At 37.0% G+C, this 21,311-nt stretch overlaps 1 protein-coding gene across 5 annotated transcripts in view; it reads left to right on the plus strand.

The window, feature by feature from the left end:
• LOC131572783 (transmembrane and coiled-coil domain protein 3) overlaps positions 1-20,759 on the plus strand; it is a 124,569-nt gene extending 103,810 nt beyond the window's left edge. For 4 of the 5 annotated variants that reach the window (XM_058826131.1, XM_058826135.1, XM_058826134.1 and 1 more), the window contains exons 2-4: positions 15,102-16,000; positions 17,501-17,636; positions 20,314-20,759. In XM_058826131.1, coding sequence (XP_058682114.1) covers positions 15,102-16,000; positions 17,501-17,636; positions 20,314-20,616 — 1,338 coding nt within the window. In that variant the 3' untranslated portion in view covers positions 20,617-20,759. Of the gene's footprint in view, positions 1-11,118; positions 11,137-15,101; positions 16,001-17,500; positions 17,637-20,313 lie in introns of those variants that run through there. The other variant, XM_058826136.1, reaches the window with a different exon arrangement.
• Positions 20,760-21,311: the final 552 nt, after the last annotated feature.

Raw genomic sequence — 21,311 nt, forward strand, 5'->3', positions numbered from 1 at the left:
CTGAAACAATGCTCTTTCCAATAAGTACTTTCAAGATAATTCCTTTCTTTTCCCTACAAATAACAGTAATACTTTATGAAACTTGTGATCAGTTCTGACACAAGTTTCATACATTAGATAGTCAAATGTCACAATATTGTGATAGTTTAAACATAGTAAGAACTTCTATCATCTACTACTTTATGTGACCCAGAAGCCATTTAAAGAATTTGAAAAAGCAGTGTTAAAATGGTATGAAATTTTTATTATACCACATCATAAGTATTTTCAGTTATTTACATGCTACTAACCCCCACACCAGCTCTGCACTCTAAACAAGGAGGGATTCAGAGCATTGTGCATGAATCTTTTCAGACCTGTATTGGGAAGTTAGTACCAGAAAATAAACATCACTTTTATCACATTAAAGGGACCTAAACCAGCTCTTCAATGAAAAGACAAATAAATAACAAATCATTGGTTTTACTAGTCAATTTTTAGTCTATTTTACTAGTCTATTTTTAATTACTTTTAGTAGTGTTTTTAACTTTTCAATTTGCTTATAAGTTGTTACATGGATATACTACCCTACAGTGGTCCCAGTATCTGTGGCTAAGCTTCTGAAAATGTTTGAATAAATATGGATTTATTTTGGTGAATCTCTGGCTTTTAGCTAGCAAACAGCCCTAACAGGCTTTTTCAATATCTTATATCATATAGCTTTCTGACTATATGACTATTGTCTAAATATTTTTAAATTATGCAGAGGAACATAACACCTGGTGCATTTATTTCTGTACTGACCTTTATTTTTATAACAGTCTTGTTAAAGCAGTAAATGAACAAGAAAGATAATAAAAAGCACGTCAAAAGCCTACATACCAAATGGGATGAATAAGGAAGTATGTAATTTTATTCCACAAAGTTAAAATCTTGCAGTGTTTCCTGGTTAGTACCAGAAGCATATATAGGGACAGACTTTAAATCTGGAGAGCAGAGCGATAAAAGCTGTGATTTGCTCTTCCAGGTGTGAGAGGTCAGAGTTCCATATAGTCATACTTGCATGTAAAGTTTTTGTCCAGTGCAAATCACTGCAATGCATTAAAGTTTCACAGAGTCTTTAATGAATGTGTGCATATCTAATGACTTCTTCTCTAGCTGAAATAGAATGTCTTTTATTCAGGCCATTTTGAGTTGCAGAAAAATTAGGTAATTTTGGCTTTAGTTTACTACCTGCTTCCCCCCCCCCCCCCTCAAACTTTTGTTTTAGTATTAGTAATGTTAAGTCTACTGGAGCTAATTTTTAAGGTCAATTTCTGCCCAAATTTGTGTTTCTTCCACTTGCTTACCTGCAGGCAGACTGCTTTGTAACATAAAAACCAAGACCTAGTGGACTTCAGCTGAAGTAATTTTCTTTGCAGTTTGCATTATGATTTCTTGAAGTGATTTGTTTGTTTCTCAAACCTGTCAAGTGACTGACTGCAGAAAGTGAGAGTATTTGTCAGTCTGTTTCTTTAGGAAAAGAGTCTGGAAAATTATTTTTCAGCATGTAACACTGTTTAGAATATTAATTTGCTGTGTGTAATTAGGCTAAGATCATTTGGCGTAATCTCACAAACGGTATGTTTTTGAGGGTTTAATAATGGATATAGATCTTCGTCTGTCTGTTGTGACCTCCAAAAATCAGATTTATTAATGGTACTTTATTTAGGTTAAAAATTATTCTAAGTATATGACTGAGGGAGATAAAGGGAAAAATTACTTAGACAATTTTCTAATGCTTTGATCAAAATGAGTACTGTGGTTTGGGTTTTGCTTTGCCTTTCCACTGTCGTGGAATGAGATCTCTTGTGTCGAATGTTAGGTTGTTTACAACAGGATTCTGGAGCCTGTAGCCAAACACAGCTCCCTGCTCAGGGCAGAGCCAGTAACCATGGTTGGACTCCAAGGACAGCATGACTCTTATTTGCTTCCTTTCCTACTGAATTCTGCTTTGTTCCTTTTTATCTGTGTTGTTGCTATGACTGAATATGGTAATATGTTTATAAGTCTTTTACACCCAACCATGTGATATAGCATATCCTCTTGACTATTTGAATAGAAACTTAAGAGAGGAAAAAAAAAAGAATCAATTTATAAAGTTCAAAGGAGAGAGAGGGAGGCAGGCAGGCAGACTAGGAGCAGAATATTGATTTCAGTTTCATTCTAATCAAATCATATTGGTGAATAGGCCTCTAACATCACCACAACTCTAAAAATAGAAAAATCTAATATGAGTTTAATATGTAGAAACTGGCATTAAGAGAAAATTGGCAACTAGCATTTATGCCTGTACTTCTGAAGAAACCGTTTGTTTAGCTTGAATGTAAGATCAACAAATGCCGTTTTCTGTTGATAATTTTTTTTAAAACACTCTGAATTAAGATTACAAGGTGCTTTAAAAAGACCATCAGGTTTATTGTTGTAATTATTGTAATATTGTTGTACTATGGTGTAATAAAATTATATGGGGACCTTCTGTATTCTGCTTTAAATAGTTCTGTTGTGCTGTAATGGCCAAAGAACATGGGGAACAAACTTACTTATGTTGGGCAGGCTGTTGCTTCATACGGAAAATTTACACAGTGATAAGAGCAACAGTTTGACCATCGCTTGATAGAGGCTCTCCCAGTTCCCTGTGGTTAGGTAAGAGCGGCAATGGCTTTCAACAAGCTGAAAATAACTTAAAAATGCTCTGAAACATCTTCTATTGTTTTCATACACTTGGCACGGAAGTTGGCGGGTGAGCTCTGTGACTCAGTTTGCAGGACACTTCAGCCACGGATGGTGAGTGTGTGACAGCTTGACCAAGCAGAAAAGCAGTAGCGTGAGCTCCTGTTTCAGAAATGCTGCCCTGGTGTAGCTATTATGGATTACAGCTGTATAAGAATCTGAAATACCTATGTGCTTAATGAAGTTTTTGTTAGATATGACATGAATTACTTCCATTACCATCTCTGTTCAGACCATATAAGTAGCTTTATGTTTCTTTATAGCACATGAATCTTGCCATTCTTGAGTAAAACAGAGGTGTGTATTACTACCTACCTTGAGGATGGTGGGGTTTATCTTATGTGTTTATAGCAGTTGGTTTATCCTCATTATGGATTTAATAACGGATGTTACTGAAGATGTAGCAGTTCTATTTTAAAATTGTATTTTAATAATTAAGCATTATCAGTTGTTGTGTCAAGTATCCATGTAAACTGAAATGTCTGGATTCCATAAAATCATGTGCTTTAGAGTTCACAGTATCCAGACTAAACAGTCATTGTTTGTGTCATGTAAAATAAATTATCACTATTATTTAAAAAGAAAAATTGTTCTGGGATAGCCTTAAGAGCCTTATAGAAGGAGACACATGAAATTAAGCTGTATTAGTACACAGATTGGCAATTTCTGCAAATCTTGGCAAGTATTCTACTGGGTAAAATATACCCCAGATAAAAAAACATGATCAAACCAATTTAAGATTAAAAGATGCAGTTGCTACTGTTAGTTGAGCAATTGCAAAAAGAGGAAAGATACAAAAAAGAAAGAAGTACAAAGAGTATGGATAAGCACATAATTATTAATGTAGATACTATTTCTGTAGCAAGCTATGCATGTTTTTATTTATGTAAAGTTAACTGTACTACAATATTCTGATGAAAATATTAAGGTTTCCTCTTCCAAAAAATCTTAGTGGTTCTTGATGAGAAGAATTGAAATATTTTGTCTTTAGTCTAAATTGTGGCATCTGGCCATACAAACATCTTGGTCAAATAAACCACTCTGAACTTTAATCATGTTTCTACAAATGTTATTTGCAGAGTAATTTTATAATTTCCTGTGAGGCTATGTCCCCATCAAACATCTTTTATATTGCCCTATGCAATTAAATAAATAATCCCTGTGACACCATCACATCCTTTGTAGTGCTAGAATGAAACACCTAAGACGATGATACTGAGATACAAATTAAATTGTGACTCTAAAAGCATTATAAAGGTTTTAATCCCCTCTGTTCTCCTAGGCAGAATTTGAACTAAATCAAAAACCGTAAGAGCCTTGGATATGAAGGATACTTATCCAAAGGCAAGAAAATGCAGTTGGAGCAACACAGGCTGCAAAGCAATCTTTTATTACCATTTTCTTATGTGAGTCTTACTGTTGCTGGTGCATTGTTGGTGTTGCCTTTTCAGCCCTGCTATCTCCTGAGATAGGTCTTTACTACATCTGTGCTAAATTGAATTAAATTTTGCATAAACATATTAATGAAGCAAAGAAGTTACATGAAGTTGGTCTATAATATTTTATATATCCTCTCAATTACAACAGATAGCAGGCAAGAGAAGCAGGTTTAATTTTCCTGCATTAAATTACTTTTATATTAGCAACATTGTTTTAACAGATTAAGAAATATCAAATTGAAAACATTTTTTCCTCCTGAATCTATTATATTTTAAGCAATTTAATGTGCTGTGCAACTGTACAGTTTCTGAGCACTTTCCATTAGCCTGCTAAACAAAGTCACTACTGTGTCTTGCCTGTGCTTCTCATCTTGCAGTCCTGGCTTTGAGAATGGTTTTTGTGTTGGATGGCAGAGAGAAAGGAGTGGGGGTTTTATTTTGTTTTGGATTGGTTTATTTATTTAGTTTATAAGCACTGAATTTATGACTAAAATTTTATGCATAATACACATTCTCCTGTATATTTACACTACATGAGGAGATGTGCACTAAATGTGCCCTGTAGTTAAGAGTAGAGGGCAGTGAGCTTTGTAATGAGCTTTTACAATCAGCAGGACTTTCTTCTGCAGGAGTTAATTCTACCCTTGACGTTTTAGTTCTGGCAAAACAAATAAATGTATTTTCAGTTTGCAAACATCTCTTAGGGGAAAAGTCTGCTTTCATATGCTAGTACTACCATGGCGAAACATAATGGTTGCTACACAGGCATCTTCAAAATTACATCAGAGGATTTGTACCATACAGTAAAAATTTAGTGACTCCTCATTAAAGGCAGTTGTCTAAAAATAGTTTTTTTCTTTATCCATAAAATTTTAAAAAATGTGATTTAACACTCTCATTACAAGTAATATGTTGACATAAGAATAGTAATTTAACCTAATTTGTCTTCCAAAATCATCTGAACTGGTTTCTCAAAGTAATTCAGTTTAATAAAACTCACTAACTGGGGAAGTGTGTACTCGGAATAGGAATATTTTGAAGACTAGATAAAAATATTACTGTAGGGCTTTATTTCTCACTGATTGGGTGAATCTCATTGATGTTCTTTTCAGTTAGACTAGCCTTTCAAAGTTTGGGTTTTTGGTTAATAGATGTTATGTTACTTACAGAACTTCTCTATGATAGAGTTTCTTTTATGGGTTGAGGTATTTGTGTGATGTGTATTAGTGTTTGAAGTGTACAGTGTATACAAAAAATTGAAAGGAAAAATGGAGTATAAAGATGACTCATGACTACGTACAAATAGTGGATTAATTCTATAAAATCAATGCAACAGTCTTAGCTGAATTTTGTTCAGAGAGAACAGACTGAAAGAAAAGTTTCTTATATTTTTTAAAAGACATACTTCCAACCCCTTATGGGAGTGATTCATGCTAGTACCACCGCATAAACATTTAGAAAGGTTATAGGAGAAACTTCAGCATTGTGTGCACAGGAGAATATGTTTCTAGAGGGTGCACAAAGCACTGGCTGAAGTGCTACTTTGATGTATTGTTATAACGTGCACATGGAGCCTCTTTAAAGAGGATTCAGGGACATCTGCTTGTAGAGGCCCACTCATCTTCATAAAGTGTTCTGTTTGGGTCCTTTTACTGGAGAATTTATCTTTTTTTTTGTGAAATCAGATTTGATTGTAACTATTTAAGTTGATTATTGAGGTGTAACCTTAAAATACCATGGCAAGAGCAGGTTCACCGGAAGGTGCACAGCAGCTGAAACACTGCATGGATATGAGATTTTCTGTGGGCTAATACTCAGTTATAATAACAATAACTTTATGTAAATTTTACAAAATGCCTTTGAAAGTGTATCTTTAAACTTGTATACTTATATAAATAACAAGATAGTAAATATACAAATAATATTTGAAGACTTTCTCCACAATGAGGACAACCGTAGATCTATTCATAAATGGGAAGCATCACTTGTGACCCACTTTAATGTCATAGTCACAGCATAGTTTCTGCTTTTCAAAACAACATTATTTATATTAACTTGGGGGACAACATTTCATTTTCTTCTAGGAGGAAGATATGCAAAGAGTAGGAAACTGTGGTTCTGCTACCTAATGCTTTGTGTTGCCCCTTCAGAGAAAAGAAAGGAAAATATTTTTGCTATTTAAAACATAAATTTAAATAATAAAATGCTTTAAAGTTGTGTTGCTGTGATCCACAGGAAATTTAAACTATTGACTCTGCAGAGAATTTTGGTTCTTAATGCACTGCAATTAGGATGTTTTCTCCAGAGTTAAGTCAGAGCAGTGTTACTCAGTTGTGTATAGTGGCTTAAAATACCATTATTGCAGCAGTGGTATTGAATAACAAATGACCTGCATAATATGCATCTATGTGATTAAAATTTTAATTGTCTTTATTTTGCCCAGTGAAATGAGGGGTTTTTTTTAAGAAGTCTTTCAAATAAAATGTTTCCTCTCTTCTTTCTCGTCTGGGCTTCTTTTTTTGTTACTGTTTTTTGTTTTGTTTTGTTTCTTTTAGTTTTTGTAGATCATGAAGTATGGCCAAAGTTTTTGATTGTTGGTGGCTCAATCTTCATGCATTTATCTGCCTTTGGGGTTATTTGTGATTTGGGTACAAATACAAGCCTTGGATATCAGGTGTGGAGCCAAAACATGCACTCATATGTGTAATGTGGCAAATAGTGAAAGTGTACTTGTGTATATAAGTAATGAAGGCTTGATAAAATAAAGTTGCTTTGTCAAGAGATGTCCTAGTTATTGTGGAGAGGTAAATAAGCTGCTTAGTCATGTCATGTAGTAAAGCAGACCCCATCTTATGATTAAAAAATCAAAAGTTTTTTTTTATTTAAAAAAATAAATTTAAACTCCTCAGTATAGGCAGAACTACTGGTGTAACAGATGTATTTTTGAGATTTGACTTTTTCAGCCCAGCATGGAGAGATGCAGGGCAAGGAGGAATGGAAGAAGCAGGAAGGCTCTTTTAAGTAAGCAACTCAGTTCACGTACAGGACAAGATGTGATTGTTTATATGCTCAGGATGTGCGGCTGCAGCATTAACGCAAATGAAAAGATCCTATGCCTGATGGAGCTATTGTTCTCTTGTTTATAGACAGAAGTTTTGCGATGGTTTAAACAAACAAAATCCCCAAGTCTTGAGTCTTTTGCAAGTGATGGCCAGTCTATATGGATTTAGAGTGTTTTGTCTGTCAGTGGTGGTAATACTTTCAAAATTCCCTGCTACTGTAAAACCTTAATATTCCCGTTACAAAATAGATTTTATGTAATGTTGCCAGCTCAAAGCAATAAAAGTCATTAATTAGACTAAAATCATCATTGAGCTGTGGGGTTGATTTTTGTAGGTCTGTAAATGACATACTTAAAATTTCCTTAAAGTTATCTTTGTTTCAGGGCAAGGAGAACTTGGTTAATTGTTGACTGTGAAGTCAGATGTGACAGTTATTTCTCTGTAACTGAAGGCAAAAAACTTTGTAGTAATTCATGGAATTCTCTTGTATGATTCTACAGTTCCAGGAGCTGGGATTTCAGAAAATGTTTAGACTATCTGAATCACAATGAAATTAAGAGTTGACTGTGAAACAGAAAGAGCCAGGTACAAGGAGAAGGTGATGTGCTGCAAATTTATCAGTGTGGAATAGTTTGTGATGAGAAGTTATACAAATCAGTGAAACAAAGGAAAGCATACTCTAAATCACAAGTGGTGAGAGATCAGAAGCATATGCTGTAACTATGAGAAGTGATTAGTCATAGAAGGTATGCTGTTGGCTTTTTATCAAATTCTCATTCATGGAAAAAGATTTAGTAATTGAAAATGTGTAGCAGGCTGCCTTTTCACAGAATGTTTCCTTGTAGTCTGGAAAATTTCATTACTGCCATCTATTTGGACATCTTTAGTAAAAGAAAGCTTATTACTGAATGGAAGAAGAAAAATCTGTAAAAGCTGGGAAGGAAGAAGGGAGAGCACTTATTAGAAGCACTGAAAGTAATTTGAACAATTAATCTAGAAGGGGCACAAAACATCTGGCATCACTCTTCAAAACTATTTTACCCTCACACTGTTTCATAGTGTTAGTACTTTGAGGGATTTGTGTCACGGGAAAGGCACTCTCCTTCATGGGGAATAAGAATGCAGGCTTCTTACAAGCACTGCTTGATGGAACCACCCATTTAGCACCTGGAGCTCCTTAGGTTCCTTATGTTGCTGTGTACACCTGAGACAGAAGGAACATGCACGTGAGTTACATTTATTTTGATCTGAGTTAGGAGAAGGTATTTTATTGACTTGTTTCTAATTATTGGTGCTTATCTAAAGAGGAGGACTGATCTGAAGCAAAATGTTTAACCAAGGGGTGTGGAATCTACCTTTTGCCTGCTTAAGAAACTGAAGCTTAGTAAATGTGAGTATTAGTTCATCACTGTATTTTTTCTCTAGCCAGGACAGCAATTTTTATTCTTTTTTTCTTCACTTGACTTCTGAATAGTAAATGGAAAGTAACTTGCTTACTTTTATAGAGTTGTTTTCAGATTTCAGTGTCCAGGCATTTTGTGTTTGTGTTTGTATTGTTTGCTTATGTCAAAACTTAGAACTGGGCTGAGTGTGAGTTATGACATTGGAGACTTTTCAGGGGATGTTCTTGGGTTCTGAAGGAGCTTGTGTTACCAGTGAAGGAGAAAACTGCCTCTTTCCCACATTGTTCTTTTCTCCCATTGATCTAATTTGAAATAGTACCATATCTAAATACTTATTTACATACAAGCTGTGACCTAGAAAATTTGGCTTTAGTTCAGTCCTTTAAATAGGAACTAGGGAAAAGGTTCTTTCTGGGGTATTTCTGGTTTGAACTGAGCATGTCTGTAGGATTTGAGACAAAACAACTTTGGTGTGAAGTTGACTGTTTGGGTCACAGGTTATGCATAAGTATTCAGCCTTGACCAGATAAGATCAAGAGAGTCAAAGCTGTATTTCAAGTCACACCAGAGCTTCAGTGCATGTGCTTTCTTGCAATTGCTTTCTACACAGTTTGTTTTATAGCATTTTCAACTTTAGGTGTTTTTCTTTTCATTTTGGGAGTTTTTTTAATTAAACTAAAATTGCAAGTGCATCCTTAAGGTGGCTGTGCTTACAGTCTCAGCTCTGTGGTGCTAATGAATTAAAATGGAGGGAAAGATAGGTGATCAAACTGACCCTGAGAGGGACTGGATTCAACGTCTGATGTCTTGCCTAGTATGCTTAGTAGTTTAGTCTATATCTGATATCTTGCTAAAGTTGCTTAGTAGAACAACTGAATTTTTATAACTACCAGACCATGTTGGCATAGTGCAGAAAATTTGCAAAAAAATCTCTGCAGCCTACTTTGCCCCTGTATGATGCCTTACTCATGGAATGGCCTTGAAGTTTCTCAGCCTTTGAATATTGAAGAGCAGATACTTGCCAAAGGGCATCTGGGATTACCTTTGACACCTACCTGGAATAAACACCAAATGTGTGCTAGGAGATGCCTTACAGCTTCAATGGTTTTTTGAGAGGAGGTGGAAAGTTTATAGGTAATAGAGGAATTGTTGATGAAAGAAACACCTTCAGTTATTTGACTCCATCAGTATTTTCCAGGTGATCTCAGACAAATCACCCAGGATCTTCCATTACCCCAGTAAAAAGTAGAAACAAGTTTTGCTGACTTCCTCCATTCCTGTATACTCTCAACCCTCTGCATGATTATTGGCACGGTATTCTGAGTATAGGTACTTCTAGATATTAAGTGGCTCCGTAAAAAAATGCAAGCTGAAGGTGTTTTGCTGTAATATACTGCACAAAAATGTTGTAATTTTACATAACTTAAAAAGTTTTATGATTATTTTAGCTCTATTTTAAAACTTCCATGAAGGATTCTCATGTGGATTTTAGAAGGAGCAGTGAACTTGAAAGACACGGTAAAAGTCTCTCCCGAAGTACATTTCTGCTTTGGATATACTGAAAACTTATTAAAACCCCCTCTGCATGTTCTTTTACCCATTGGAACACCTGTGCTTCTGGCATATGCATACTTCTGATAAAAAGATAATTGTTCCTATTGATTTTTGTTGTTATTACCAAATTCTAAGAGCTTTAAAGCTGCCTTAATCCTATTTTGTATGTTCCTTATAGGATTCTGTTTCTAAGCATTCATCAGAAACTCTTTCAAGATAGACTTAAATTGTCATCATAAGCTTTTGTTTAGCTTGCACAGCTATGACTGGTGATGGTAATGAGGTTGTTTAGAGAAAGAAAAAGAAGGAAACACCTGTAAACTGAGCCTATTTAAATAAGTAGATCATTTCATGTCTTCATGATTTCTTTCTGTTAGTGAGGCAACCCAAAGGTGTGGGCTTTCTGGAGCCTGTTGCATATATGCATCTGTCTTGTAAATGTTTTTTTCTCTATGCTTTTTAAAGATACTTTCTAAAAGAGCTTAAAAGAAATCTGTGACCTAAAAAGTAGAGCTCAGTTTGATACCTTAAACACAGGGGGCTTATTCTCACTTGTCAGTGGAGAGCCATTGGCACAATCAGTGGAACACAGGATGTAATTCCTGTAGGATGTGGGTTGCACTAGGGTGGGCTGCTTGCCCTTTGTGCTCTATTCACTGTGGATTTTTTCTCCCAGATGGATCCCACCCAGACTCTGGGGAAGAAATGAGGTCTTCTAGATCTGCTTTATATTTTCCAATAAGAGGATACAATGACCAATCTCTATAGGCCATTAAACATATTTTCACCTGTTCAGCAGGTCCTGTCCATGTGGAATCCCTTTCCAACAGTCTTGCCTGTGTCACTGGGGAACATGGGTCCTACTGTGCTCTGGGCTCATTGATAGCATGGCCTGCAAGTCTGACCTTTGTGCTGCTTTTGCAGACAGTAAGTGAAGAAACATTTGCATTATTATGATGCCAATGAAATCACTATCCTTGCTCCCATGATCGGGTTTTCAAATCACTGTTGCGCTCTGAATGCTTCTTTTGGAATGGCAGGCTGCCTGTTACCCAGCCTTCCACTTTACATTTAACACAGAAAGTAAACCTGACAATTCATGTGCAGTGAAGGGCTCCTAGCAGTGCACCTGTGCTCATTGCACCAAGCAGTGATTTTCCTGTCCATTCTAAAGCTTTGGACTTTGGCTTGGAATGGTTTGCATGGATAGCATGGTCAGGCAGCTGGACATCTGCTTGGCTCCTTGGAAAAACGGGGACTGGGGCTTTATCTCTGCGAGGTACCTAGTCATCTGTGGTACTAGGCTCTGATGCTGGCAGGGAGCCTGGGTTGCTCTACTTGCCTACATCACAGTTCTTAGAAGCTTGTATTTCAGCAGCATAAACATTACTATTAGTTCTCAACTGGGTTGTAGCAAAGTGTGTATGTGAATTGCTCCATAAAGTGCAATGGTCTCTCTCCAAGGCCCAGGTTTCTTTTTTCAGGCTAACATCAGCTATGGCTATCCCAGGACCATATGCAAATTTTCCCTGTTTTTTCCTAGAAGACAGATTGAGGGCATGTCTCTGGTATTTCCTCAGGCTGTGAGCTAGTGCTTTGACTTCCTGTTTACGTGGTGGTACCACATGTCTCAGGACTGCTGATTGCTATCTACTGCTATTGCCCAGCTCCCTATTAATTACCATAATATAAGATATGTATGATGACTGTTTTTTCTTAAAGTGCTTCCAAAAGGAAGGCATGAATGGCATTCCTCATTTCTTCCTATAGCATAGATGGAAGAGCACTCACAGAGTTAGGAGGAGATGTATATTCAGTCTCCTGCACTGGGAGGATTTCAGCCTGCATCCCAGGAGAGGGCACTAGTCCCTGCAGGGATGAGGAAGCATCTCTGACTCCTACTGGCAGCCTTGTACTCAGTATAAAGAATGAGGCATTCGATACAGCAGGAACTGAAGCTAATTCTTCTCATCATGGGATGTGACTTACAGCAATTGGGGTAGGATTTGAAGATGGAAATCTGATGTCTTGGGGTAGCATTAGTGCTGAGCTATAAACCGGTCACAAATGGATCATCAAGGCAGAAGAAAGGTGACAGGCTGCTTGTCTAGACATGCCTGACTCCCACACTGTCTGCTTGTTTCTGATTTAAAATAACCAAACCAAAAATCCTCAATAACCCTAAACCCCACAAAACCCAACCAACCAGCCCCCCACCTAAAAAAGGAGTAACTCCACCCCACACTACACATCCCCTCCCAACTAAAAGGTGTAATACATCAGCAGATGATTTCAAGAGCCATCATGTTGCTTGACCCAGCCTTGCAACATGATGGCAGAGGACACCTGCCATTTTTGTCCAAATACAATCAGACAGAAAAATATGTTGGATGTGATTTTTTTTTTGTACGTTAGTGAGGTCTCAATCCAGCAAGTAAAAAATCCTACTGTTAGCAGTGCTTTGGGAACTTAAACACAATGTTTTTATAAATTTTACTGAATTTGAACTGAATCTATGCTTGGTTTTACTCAGGAGCAGATTTGCCCCATGCCAGATTTCCTCATGGCCAAAAGCACAGCAGCATTCAGCAGATGTATTTCTTCAATGCTATTGTTCTTTTTATCTGTATTGCTTTTGTGACCTTGAGGTTTCAGGAAAGCAGAGAAGTCTGACCAATAAAGAGCCCAGTGAGGGAGAGAACATAAGGGAGAGGGGATCTGGTTTGGGCTTGTATCCAATTATTACAATACATTTCTAGACTATTTTTTACTGAGGAAGTAAACACTTACTGCTGTGTAAAGGTTAGATATAGACCCACCCATTCCTGAAAGTTATGTACAGCTTGTCCTGAGTGACATCAATGATGGATCTGTTTTGTGTGTGTATACAATTCTGTGACTAATTACAGTATCATTTTTGTGCCAAAGCTTATTAAAAAATGTCATAGGTTGTTTCAATAAATTCTTGTTTTGTACTGAGCATTTGGATCAATATCAATAGTTTTTAACAAACTGGTAAAGTGTAGATCTATTAGTCCACAGCCCAGGATAGAGTCTGAATCTTAAAGGTCATCATTAACCAGTATTCTCCAAAAGAAATTGTCGACTCCAGAACTCTTTTGGTATGCATTTTTTAAGTGCCTTTTTTTTAGGTATTGGTGAATGTGAATTTTTATGTTGCCTGGTTTGTGCCCTGAGTGGTGCAGTAGCAAAAGAAAAATCAAGAAAAAATTCCACTGTAATCCTTGGTAATCTATAAGGAAAACCATATAAAGCAGTAGAGATGATCTTGTCTCTGAGATGGTCAGATCCAGATTTATAAGTGCATCACCCACTCTGTGTTTCTACCCCAGCATGGTAGAGACAGAGTAGTTCTCCTGTTCAAGCTGTGCACAATGCATGGCATTAACAGTAGGACACTTTATCTGGTTACTGAGCTTGTATTTTAAGGACAATACAAGAATCCTTGAGTGAATTTCCAAGAAACCTGCCAAAACTGTACAAGGATGGGAAAACAAACCTTACAACAATACTTAATGATGGGCTTATGATTTTTTACTCAAGAAAAAGATTGAATGGTGATCACTGGACATGTACATATAGGTCTGGCTGCATGATCTTCAGTATTATACATAATAATAAACACTGTATTTGGAAATCAAACTTTTAATATAGTATCTCAGACATTTTGAAGCAAAAAGTAGTTAAAGCATTTCACAAATGCATCTTTAAGAAATACTTTAATAAAGTTTCTGCCTTGTCTCTGCAATAGTCTTGCCTGAGGAATTATATTGGTTCCCTCTGGTATTAAAGCTCTGAAAACCCACTATGGCTAGAACATTTGTTAAGCAGTCTCTACAGACATGACACCATGGCAGCTGCAACAAAATGCACTTTATTTGTCACACGGGCTAAACCAAGATGATAATAGGGATGAAGCTATTTTGTTTAGATCATTCTTCTTATGCCTCCCCCATAACTTTGACTTTATATAGGGAAACAATTAATGTTTTGTATCAGACTATCTTGCCTTTCTGTTGAGAAAAATAAAATGACCTGTTGTGGTCAGTGTTGTGACAGAGTTGCCTAATTATTTTTGTTGTGCTTCCAGAGACCATTTAAGGTGTCCAGATCCTATGCTTAACTGAATGCAGTTTTCTTTCTCGAGTTTCTTTCTGTAAATCTCATTTAGTGAACCTCCTATTAAAACAGAATTAGCACAGCAGATGAAGTTGTTGAACACCTTCATTAAGCTGGAAAGTCAAATACAGGCCAATTCTTTCTCTATGCTCTCTGCTTTAAAAAAAACCCCAAAATGCTTCCAGCTTGCAGCATACACAAAATTTTGAAGAGCTTTCTTTGAGATAATTTTGCAAGAACTTTGAATTGTGGGAGGAATTTGAATGGGATGTATCAAAAAAGGCATTAAACCTGGGAAAATATAGTGAACAGTATAGCACTGCTGTAGAGGGAAAAATCTGGTTACATCTCCATTGATGTTTGACAACTTCTAAGAGAAAAATCTGAGTGATTATCAGCCATGATCTCTTGGAAACTCTTAATAATAAACAATATATTTAGGAACCTTTTCTAACTAGGTGTTATTCTCATTTTGTGGAAAACTGGAAGTGATTCTGTAAGCTATTCTGAATAATCTTCTCTGTAATTCATCTTTATTTTAAGAGAGACAAGCAGTTCCTTGGACTGTTTATTAACCTGTAGAAGTCAAGAAAAATGCTGCTTAATTTCAAAGAAAAGCTTATTATGCTTTACTAATATGAGCTACTTTATACTGTGTACTTGATATAATTATATGTGGAAAAGTAAACTGGATGTTTGATTTTAAAAAAATATAATTCAAATTCTATTTACCTCTTTTTCTTTTCTCTCAGGTGGAAAGACATGACATGAATACCCTGAGTTTACCACTTAACATCCGCCGTGGAGGTTCTGATACCAACCTGAACTTTGATGTACCAGATGGGGTCCTAGAATTTCACAAAGTCAAACTCAATGCAGATAGCTTGAAACAGAAAATTCTCAAGGTTACAGAGCAAATCAAGGTTGAACAAACAGCTCGAGATGGAAATGTGGCTGAGTATTTGAAACTGGTCAACAGTGCAGACAAGCAACAGGCTGGGCGCATTAAGCAAGTCTTTGAGAAAAAGAACCAGAAATCTGCCCACTCCATTGCCCAGCTGCAGAAGAAATTGGAACAGTATCACAAAAAGCTCAAGGATATTGAACAAAATGGATCTTCCAAAGCTACCAAGGATACTTCCAAAGATAACTTGAAAGATGTTCAACATGGAAAGTCTCGTAGCACTGGGCACGGAACGGAGAGCAGCAAGTCGGGTGTGCCGGGTGTATCTTTGACACCACCTGTCTTTGTTTTCAGCAAGTCAAGAGAGTTTGCCAACCTGATCCGAAACAAATTTGGTAGTGCAGACAACATTGCTCATCTCAAAAATACTCTGGATGAATTTCGGCCAGAAACGAGTTCTAGAACCTATGGGGGAAGTGCCACCATTGTTGCCAAACCAAAATACGTTAGTGATGATGAATGCTCAAGTGGGACCTCTGGATCAGCAGATAGCAACGGGAATACCTCCTTTAGTCCTGCTGTGGCAAGTACCCTGGACAGCCAAGGAAAGCTTTCCATGATTTTGGAGGAACTAAGGGAAATCAAGGAGACACAGTCCCAATTAGCTGATGATATTGAGAATTTAAAAACCCAATTTAAGAGAGACTATGGCTTTATTTCTCAGATGCTACAAGAGGAAAGATATAGGTATTTTTTTTAACTGTTCTCTTGAAAAGACTTTTGAATGGGTATAGAAACTATTTGGAAAGTGTGTATGTGTGAGAGAGAGAGATTTCAGAAACAAGAGGAAAAAATAATTCCAATCAATATCTGATACCAACATGAAAATATCTGGTTCCAGCAACTGAAAATACACATAGAATATTTATTATAGAATATTTATATTTCCTATCAAATGGGGTAGTGCCCTTTGCCTTTGTCAAAAACTGATCAGAAAACCCTCTCCTCTGTCATATTTTTTATATGAATTATGTGAGTACTGCATGTAGGTGATGCCAATAGTTTTGTAGCTGATGGAAGGATTCTCATCTAATGTGGTTCATAAAAGCTAATCAGTCTGTGGCGTAGCAGAACTGACTGGCAGCTGATAAGTATACCCTTGACTCCTGAGTACCTTGTCCAAATACTTCCCACACATTGCTATGCAGTGGATGCAATGTCACCTTGTACCCTGGTACAGCGCACAGCTGGGAGATGTAGTTTTAAGTGCTGTGGCACAACTTCGTCTTGCATTTGTTACTTGACAATTAATTTCTTTATCATCCTCTGTAAGAAGTGGATGATATATTCTATCTAAGAGGACTTTCACCTGCTGTACCTATATCCCATTTTTCCTATGGCTTGTTAAAGTGGCAGTCAATTCTTGAAGTCTTTGCTACGCCAGTGGGCAAAATCTCGATATGAAGGGCAATATTTCATGTTGCTATTTCCCTTGCTTATAGTTTTTGAAATATAATGAAAGGCTTGATATCATGTGGTAATATAGGGAGGAAAGAGCAATGAAAGTGGACTGCTGAACTCATGACTTGGTTTCAGGAGAAGGCAGAGTGGCCTTTTCTCACAGCTCTCTGCCAATAAAATCTCAAGCCTCCTGCTACCCATTTCTAGACAATTTTGCCCCCATAATTTTTGTGCTGACTGCAGTATTTGCCTGTTTGTGTGTTAAATTAACTGACAAACTCACAAAAAAAAAATTCTAGTTTGCTGGTGATTTACTTGAACTGCTTTACCATGTAAAAGCATGCTAGAACAGACTGTACATAAATGGCAGAACCCTGCAGTTGTGTATGAGAGAGAACATATTTTTCCTGTCATTACTAGTGAGCTATTAACTGGCTCAAACTTACTTACAAAGCCGTATCTTCTTGGCTAAATGAAGAGTGAAAGATGTGAGTTGGATATCCTTAGGCACTGTTTATATTTCATATAATTTGCCAATGATGTACAAATATTTGCTTTTTACCACCTACTGCCAGCAAGAAACACTAAAAAAAGGCTCTCAGATTGCTGAATAACTTTTAGTGGAATGTTTGCAAAGTTTTTACTGGTTTCTACATGTGCCAGTCAGATGAATTCATTGTATGCTGAGAAATTTTTATGTTTAACCTTTTAAAATGTGCAACTGTTTTCGTGATTTGCCATTACTTGAATAGAAGGCACTAAATCTAGACCTCTTTTCCTAATAAGATATGAAAGATTGGAAGACCAGTTAAATGACCTCACTGATCTTCATCAAAATGAGACAGCAAACTTGAAACAAGAGCTTGCCAGCATAGAGGAGAAGGTGGCGTATCAGGCCTATGAGCGATCACGAGATGTTCAGGTACTTATTTTCCTTATCATAATTTTCAGATGTTTTATAGAAATCTTGTACCATGAAACATTTGCATTTTTCTACATATTTTTAAATCAGGATTATGTGAAAATATTTAAGCCCATGTTTTCTCTGTTTTAAGGTGAAAACCCAGCACATTGAATCAGTGACTGTCTCCATTTGTTTCTCTGGATTCAGGATTTTTTCTGCTGGAACTGATGATATGGCTTAGGCAGACTTGGGGTTGAAGAATAGCCTGTTTTAATTTCTTTCACAGAGGAGGAAGGAATTGCATTGCTTCTGACAATGTCCTGACACAAACTTCTTTCTCAGACTTTCTCCAATATGTAGTTTCATCACTGGCAAGGTTTATTATAAATTGAGCTTAGGGTGAAAAGTAAGAGAACTGATTTATAAATCGACTTGTAGATTTGCCAGTTATAATTAAAGAGTTTTAAGCCATGGTCACAACAACCTCTATAATCAAAGGTGTGGGGTGTGTTCACCTTAGTAATCAGTTGTAGTCATGTCTGATTTCAGTCATATGCCAGTAATAATGTCTACAAGTATGTCCTGAATATAGTTACTGTATGTACTTAATATTTAGATTCATTACAAGCACTTACATAATGCATAATATTTCCACTCAAAGCCTGAGGAAGTGGTGAAAAATGGTGAAAACACAGTTGTGCCTTACCTATTCACGAACAAGTGAAGAATGCTCAAAGACTGTCTTCATATTGGCTCAGGCGGTAAAAGAACCTAAAACCTGACCTGTATACATTTGTGCTCACATTTCTAAACAGAGAGAGTGCAGGCAGCAAGATGATCACAGTTTCCTAAATGTGAGTTAGGAAGCTCCTGGGAACAGAGCTGGAAAGGGACAGTACTGAATCTAAGCATATCATAGGTTTTGTTGAAGGTTTAAGCAAGAGGAGTCTATCACAGATTTAAAGAAAAGAGGACTCCTTTCTGTGAAGGCATCTTGAGGATGTAAAACCAAAATGAAACCTGAGTTGTCCAACAGAAGGACTGTGAAGTATTTCCTAACTCATTAGCAGAATCCTGGAAGGGTGTCAGAGACTTTTAAAAGATTCCTGGAGGGGTGTCAGAGACTCCTAATTGAAGTGTTATGTTGATACAACCTTGCTTCTTTTATCTCTGTACAGTTGGGCCCATTTAAACCTATCTCTTTGGGGCTTTGGAAAATTAGCTAAAATAGAGTAAAAGAATTTAAGCTCTGGATATTTTGAGTAACAGCCTAACTCTGTTGCTGAAGGGTGTGCAGATAGTTTTAAAGACATGTTCAGCCTCTCAATGCAGAGCTTCAGGTATCAGACTTTTGCAGCTGGACTTTCTCTAAAGCAGCACAGGACAATTTGAGGATAACTTACAGTCAGAGTAGAAGAAGGACAAGGGAAGTTCATTAGTGTGTAGTGGAGAACATGCCTGAACCATAACTTTGTGCCACCCATTAAGAACCGTCTTCTATATTATTAATTCCTAGAGCAGTGAAAGGAAGCAGTCTTGTGTAAGGCACTGTGCCACACTCTCTGTGGTGACCTTGGTGCCTGGCCAGTCACTTGGTAAGCCAGTTCAACATGCTGAAACAATGAAGAACTGACCCAGCAAGGGAAAGCTGATAGCTCTCTGGGTGTTTATACACAGAGGTTTGGTTTGAAACAGCTTACTGTGTGATCAGGTGAGCAACCTTGCTATTGCAAGGAAAATACCTGGAGTTTGAGAGTGGAGAAGAAAGTAGGGATGCTGGAGTGTTGGTTTTCTTTGCCATACAGTGGTAAAAGATTATGTCAAGTTGCTCAATCTCATTAAATGATAGCTTTGCACCATGTTACACAGTGGTGCCCAAATCCCAACTCCAGCAAAAAGCTGGCATTTTGGAAAATAAGGGAAGCAGTTGGAAGTTTTTCTGTGTTTTGCTTTGTGAAGGCTTAAGCATGGTGATAGTGTCTTTAGGAAGCATTTTACTCAAAGACCACTTTTATTCCATTCTCAAATAGAAAAGAAAGGTCTGATTTCTTTAAAACAAATTGTGAACCGGAATAGATCATGTGAGAGAGAATTCCATAAAAGTATCTCCACAGGTTGTTCCACTGTCTTCACACTGACAGAGGGAGAAGGCCAGATCTCACAAGGGGACTCAAGCCCAACATTGTAGGATGGGGAGCTTTGAGAGCAAAATTAACGTAGACCACAGAGGCAGTGTAAACCAAGTGCTACATGTTGCAAAGTAGATTTAATTAGTATCATAACAAGCCCACACTAATGTTTTCTATAGAATATGCAAAGAAACGAATTTTCTTGCTGTTTTGATGCAGTGATAGTTGCTATGGCAACAGCTTCACTAGTACTTTGTATCAACAGTATCTATAGGAAACAACTGTCATGAACATTAAAGTTATGATAATTTTTCTCAAGTATGAAAAAAGAACAAACCTACATTTTGGACAGTGTTGTTAGACTTGATTATGTCTGAGCAAATAGTGACACACTCATGCAGACATACATGTGCATTTATTTTTTTAAAAGTTGGTGGTTCATTGAAATTTTAGCAGTCTATAATAAATTACACTTCTAATTTAGCTGATGGATGGCTCAGCAGCTAAAATGTGAAGAAACGTTGAATGGAAATATGGCTGCTCTAATTCTTGTTTTCTGTCTACAGGAAGCCTTGGAATCATGCCAGACGCGTGTTTCCAAACTGGAACTCCATCAGCAAGAACAGCAAGCACAGCAGTCTGAAACAGTCAATGCCAAAGTGCTCCTGGGGAAATGTATAAATGTTATCCTGGCCTTCATGACTGTCATCTTGGTGTGCGTTTCTACTATTGCGAAGTTCATTGCTCCTATGATGAAGAGCCGTTTTCATATCATCTGCACTTTTTTTGCAGTGACACTGCTGGCAATATTTTGTAAAAACTGGGATCATATCATTTGTGCTATAGAAAGAATGATTATACCAAGATGAAGCTGTTGGACTGTCTGGGTTTTTTTTTGGTTTTTTTTTTTTGGTTTTTTTCCCCCCCTCTTTTCTTCCCCTCCCTGTTTTTTATGCACTATGTGTATACAAATTCTGGTGAAAATATATAAAAGTATACTTGTTGGCAGTCAGTTGCCTGTTCAATCTGATTTTGTCTAACTGGCTGTATCTGTGATGAACTGCTCACTTAAGTCAGTCTTCTGCCTTAATCCAAAAGGTTTTCCACTTTCCAAACCCATACCCACAAAAGATGGTATGATGGTCTGGGAGGGATCCCAGCAACTCCAAGTTGCTGGTCAGGTGTGCTTTTAACTAGGCTGGAGTGCAAAGAGTGTGATCAGGAGGGAGTGCCATAATGTGTATCAGCTAGTTGGACTGATAGTTAATTTTCTCTCTGAATCCAACTAGAGTGATAAGCCAAACTATGCAGTCGTGTGTATTGGTAGCTCTAAATTCTAAATCAATGCGTATCATTACATGAGATTTTGAGTTTTCAAGACTAACAAAACTTGATGCTTCTGCTAGTAATTTTTTGCACAGAATTTATTGTTTGTAAATAAGACCAGTCATGACTATTGACCAGTCAGTTGTTCCGTCCTGGCACTGTTCCTTATCACATTCAGGAAACACATACATGTGGTGTAAGACTTCCAAAGAGGGATTGAATTGAATGATAAGATCCC

Source organism: Poecile atricapillus, chromosome Z (genome assembly GCF_030490865.1).
Source record: "Poecile atricapillus isolate bPoeAtr1 chromosome Z, bPoeAtr1.hap1, whole genome shotgun sequence".
NCBI classification, from domain to species: domain Eukaryota; kingdom Metazoa; phylum Chordata; class Aves; order Passeriformes; family Paridae; genus Poecile; species Poecile atricapillus.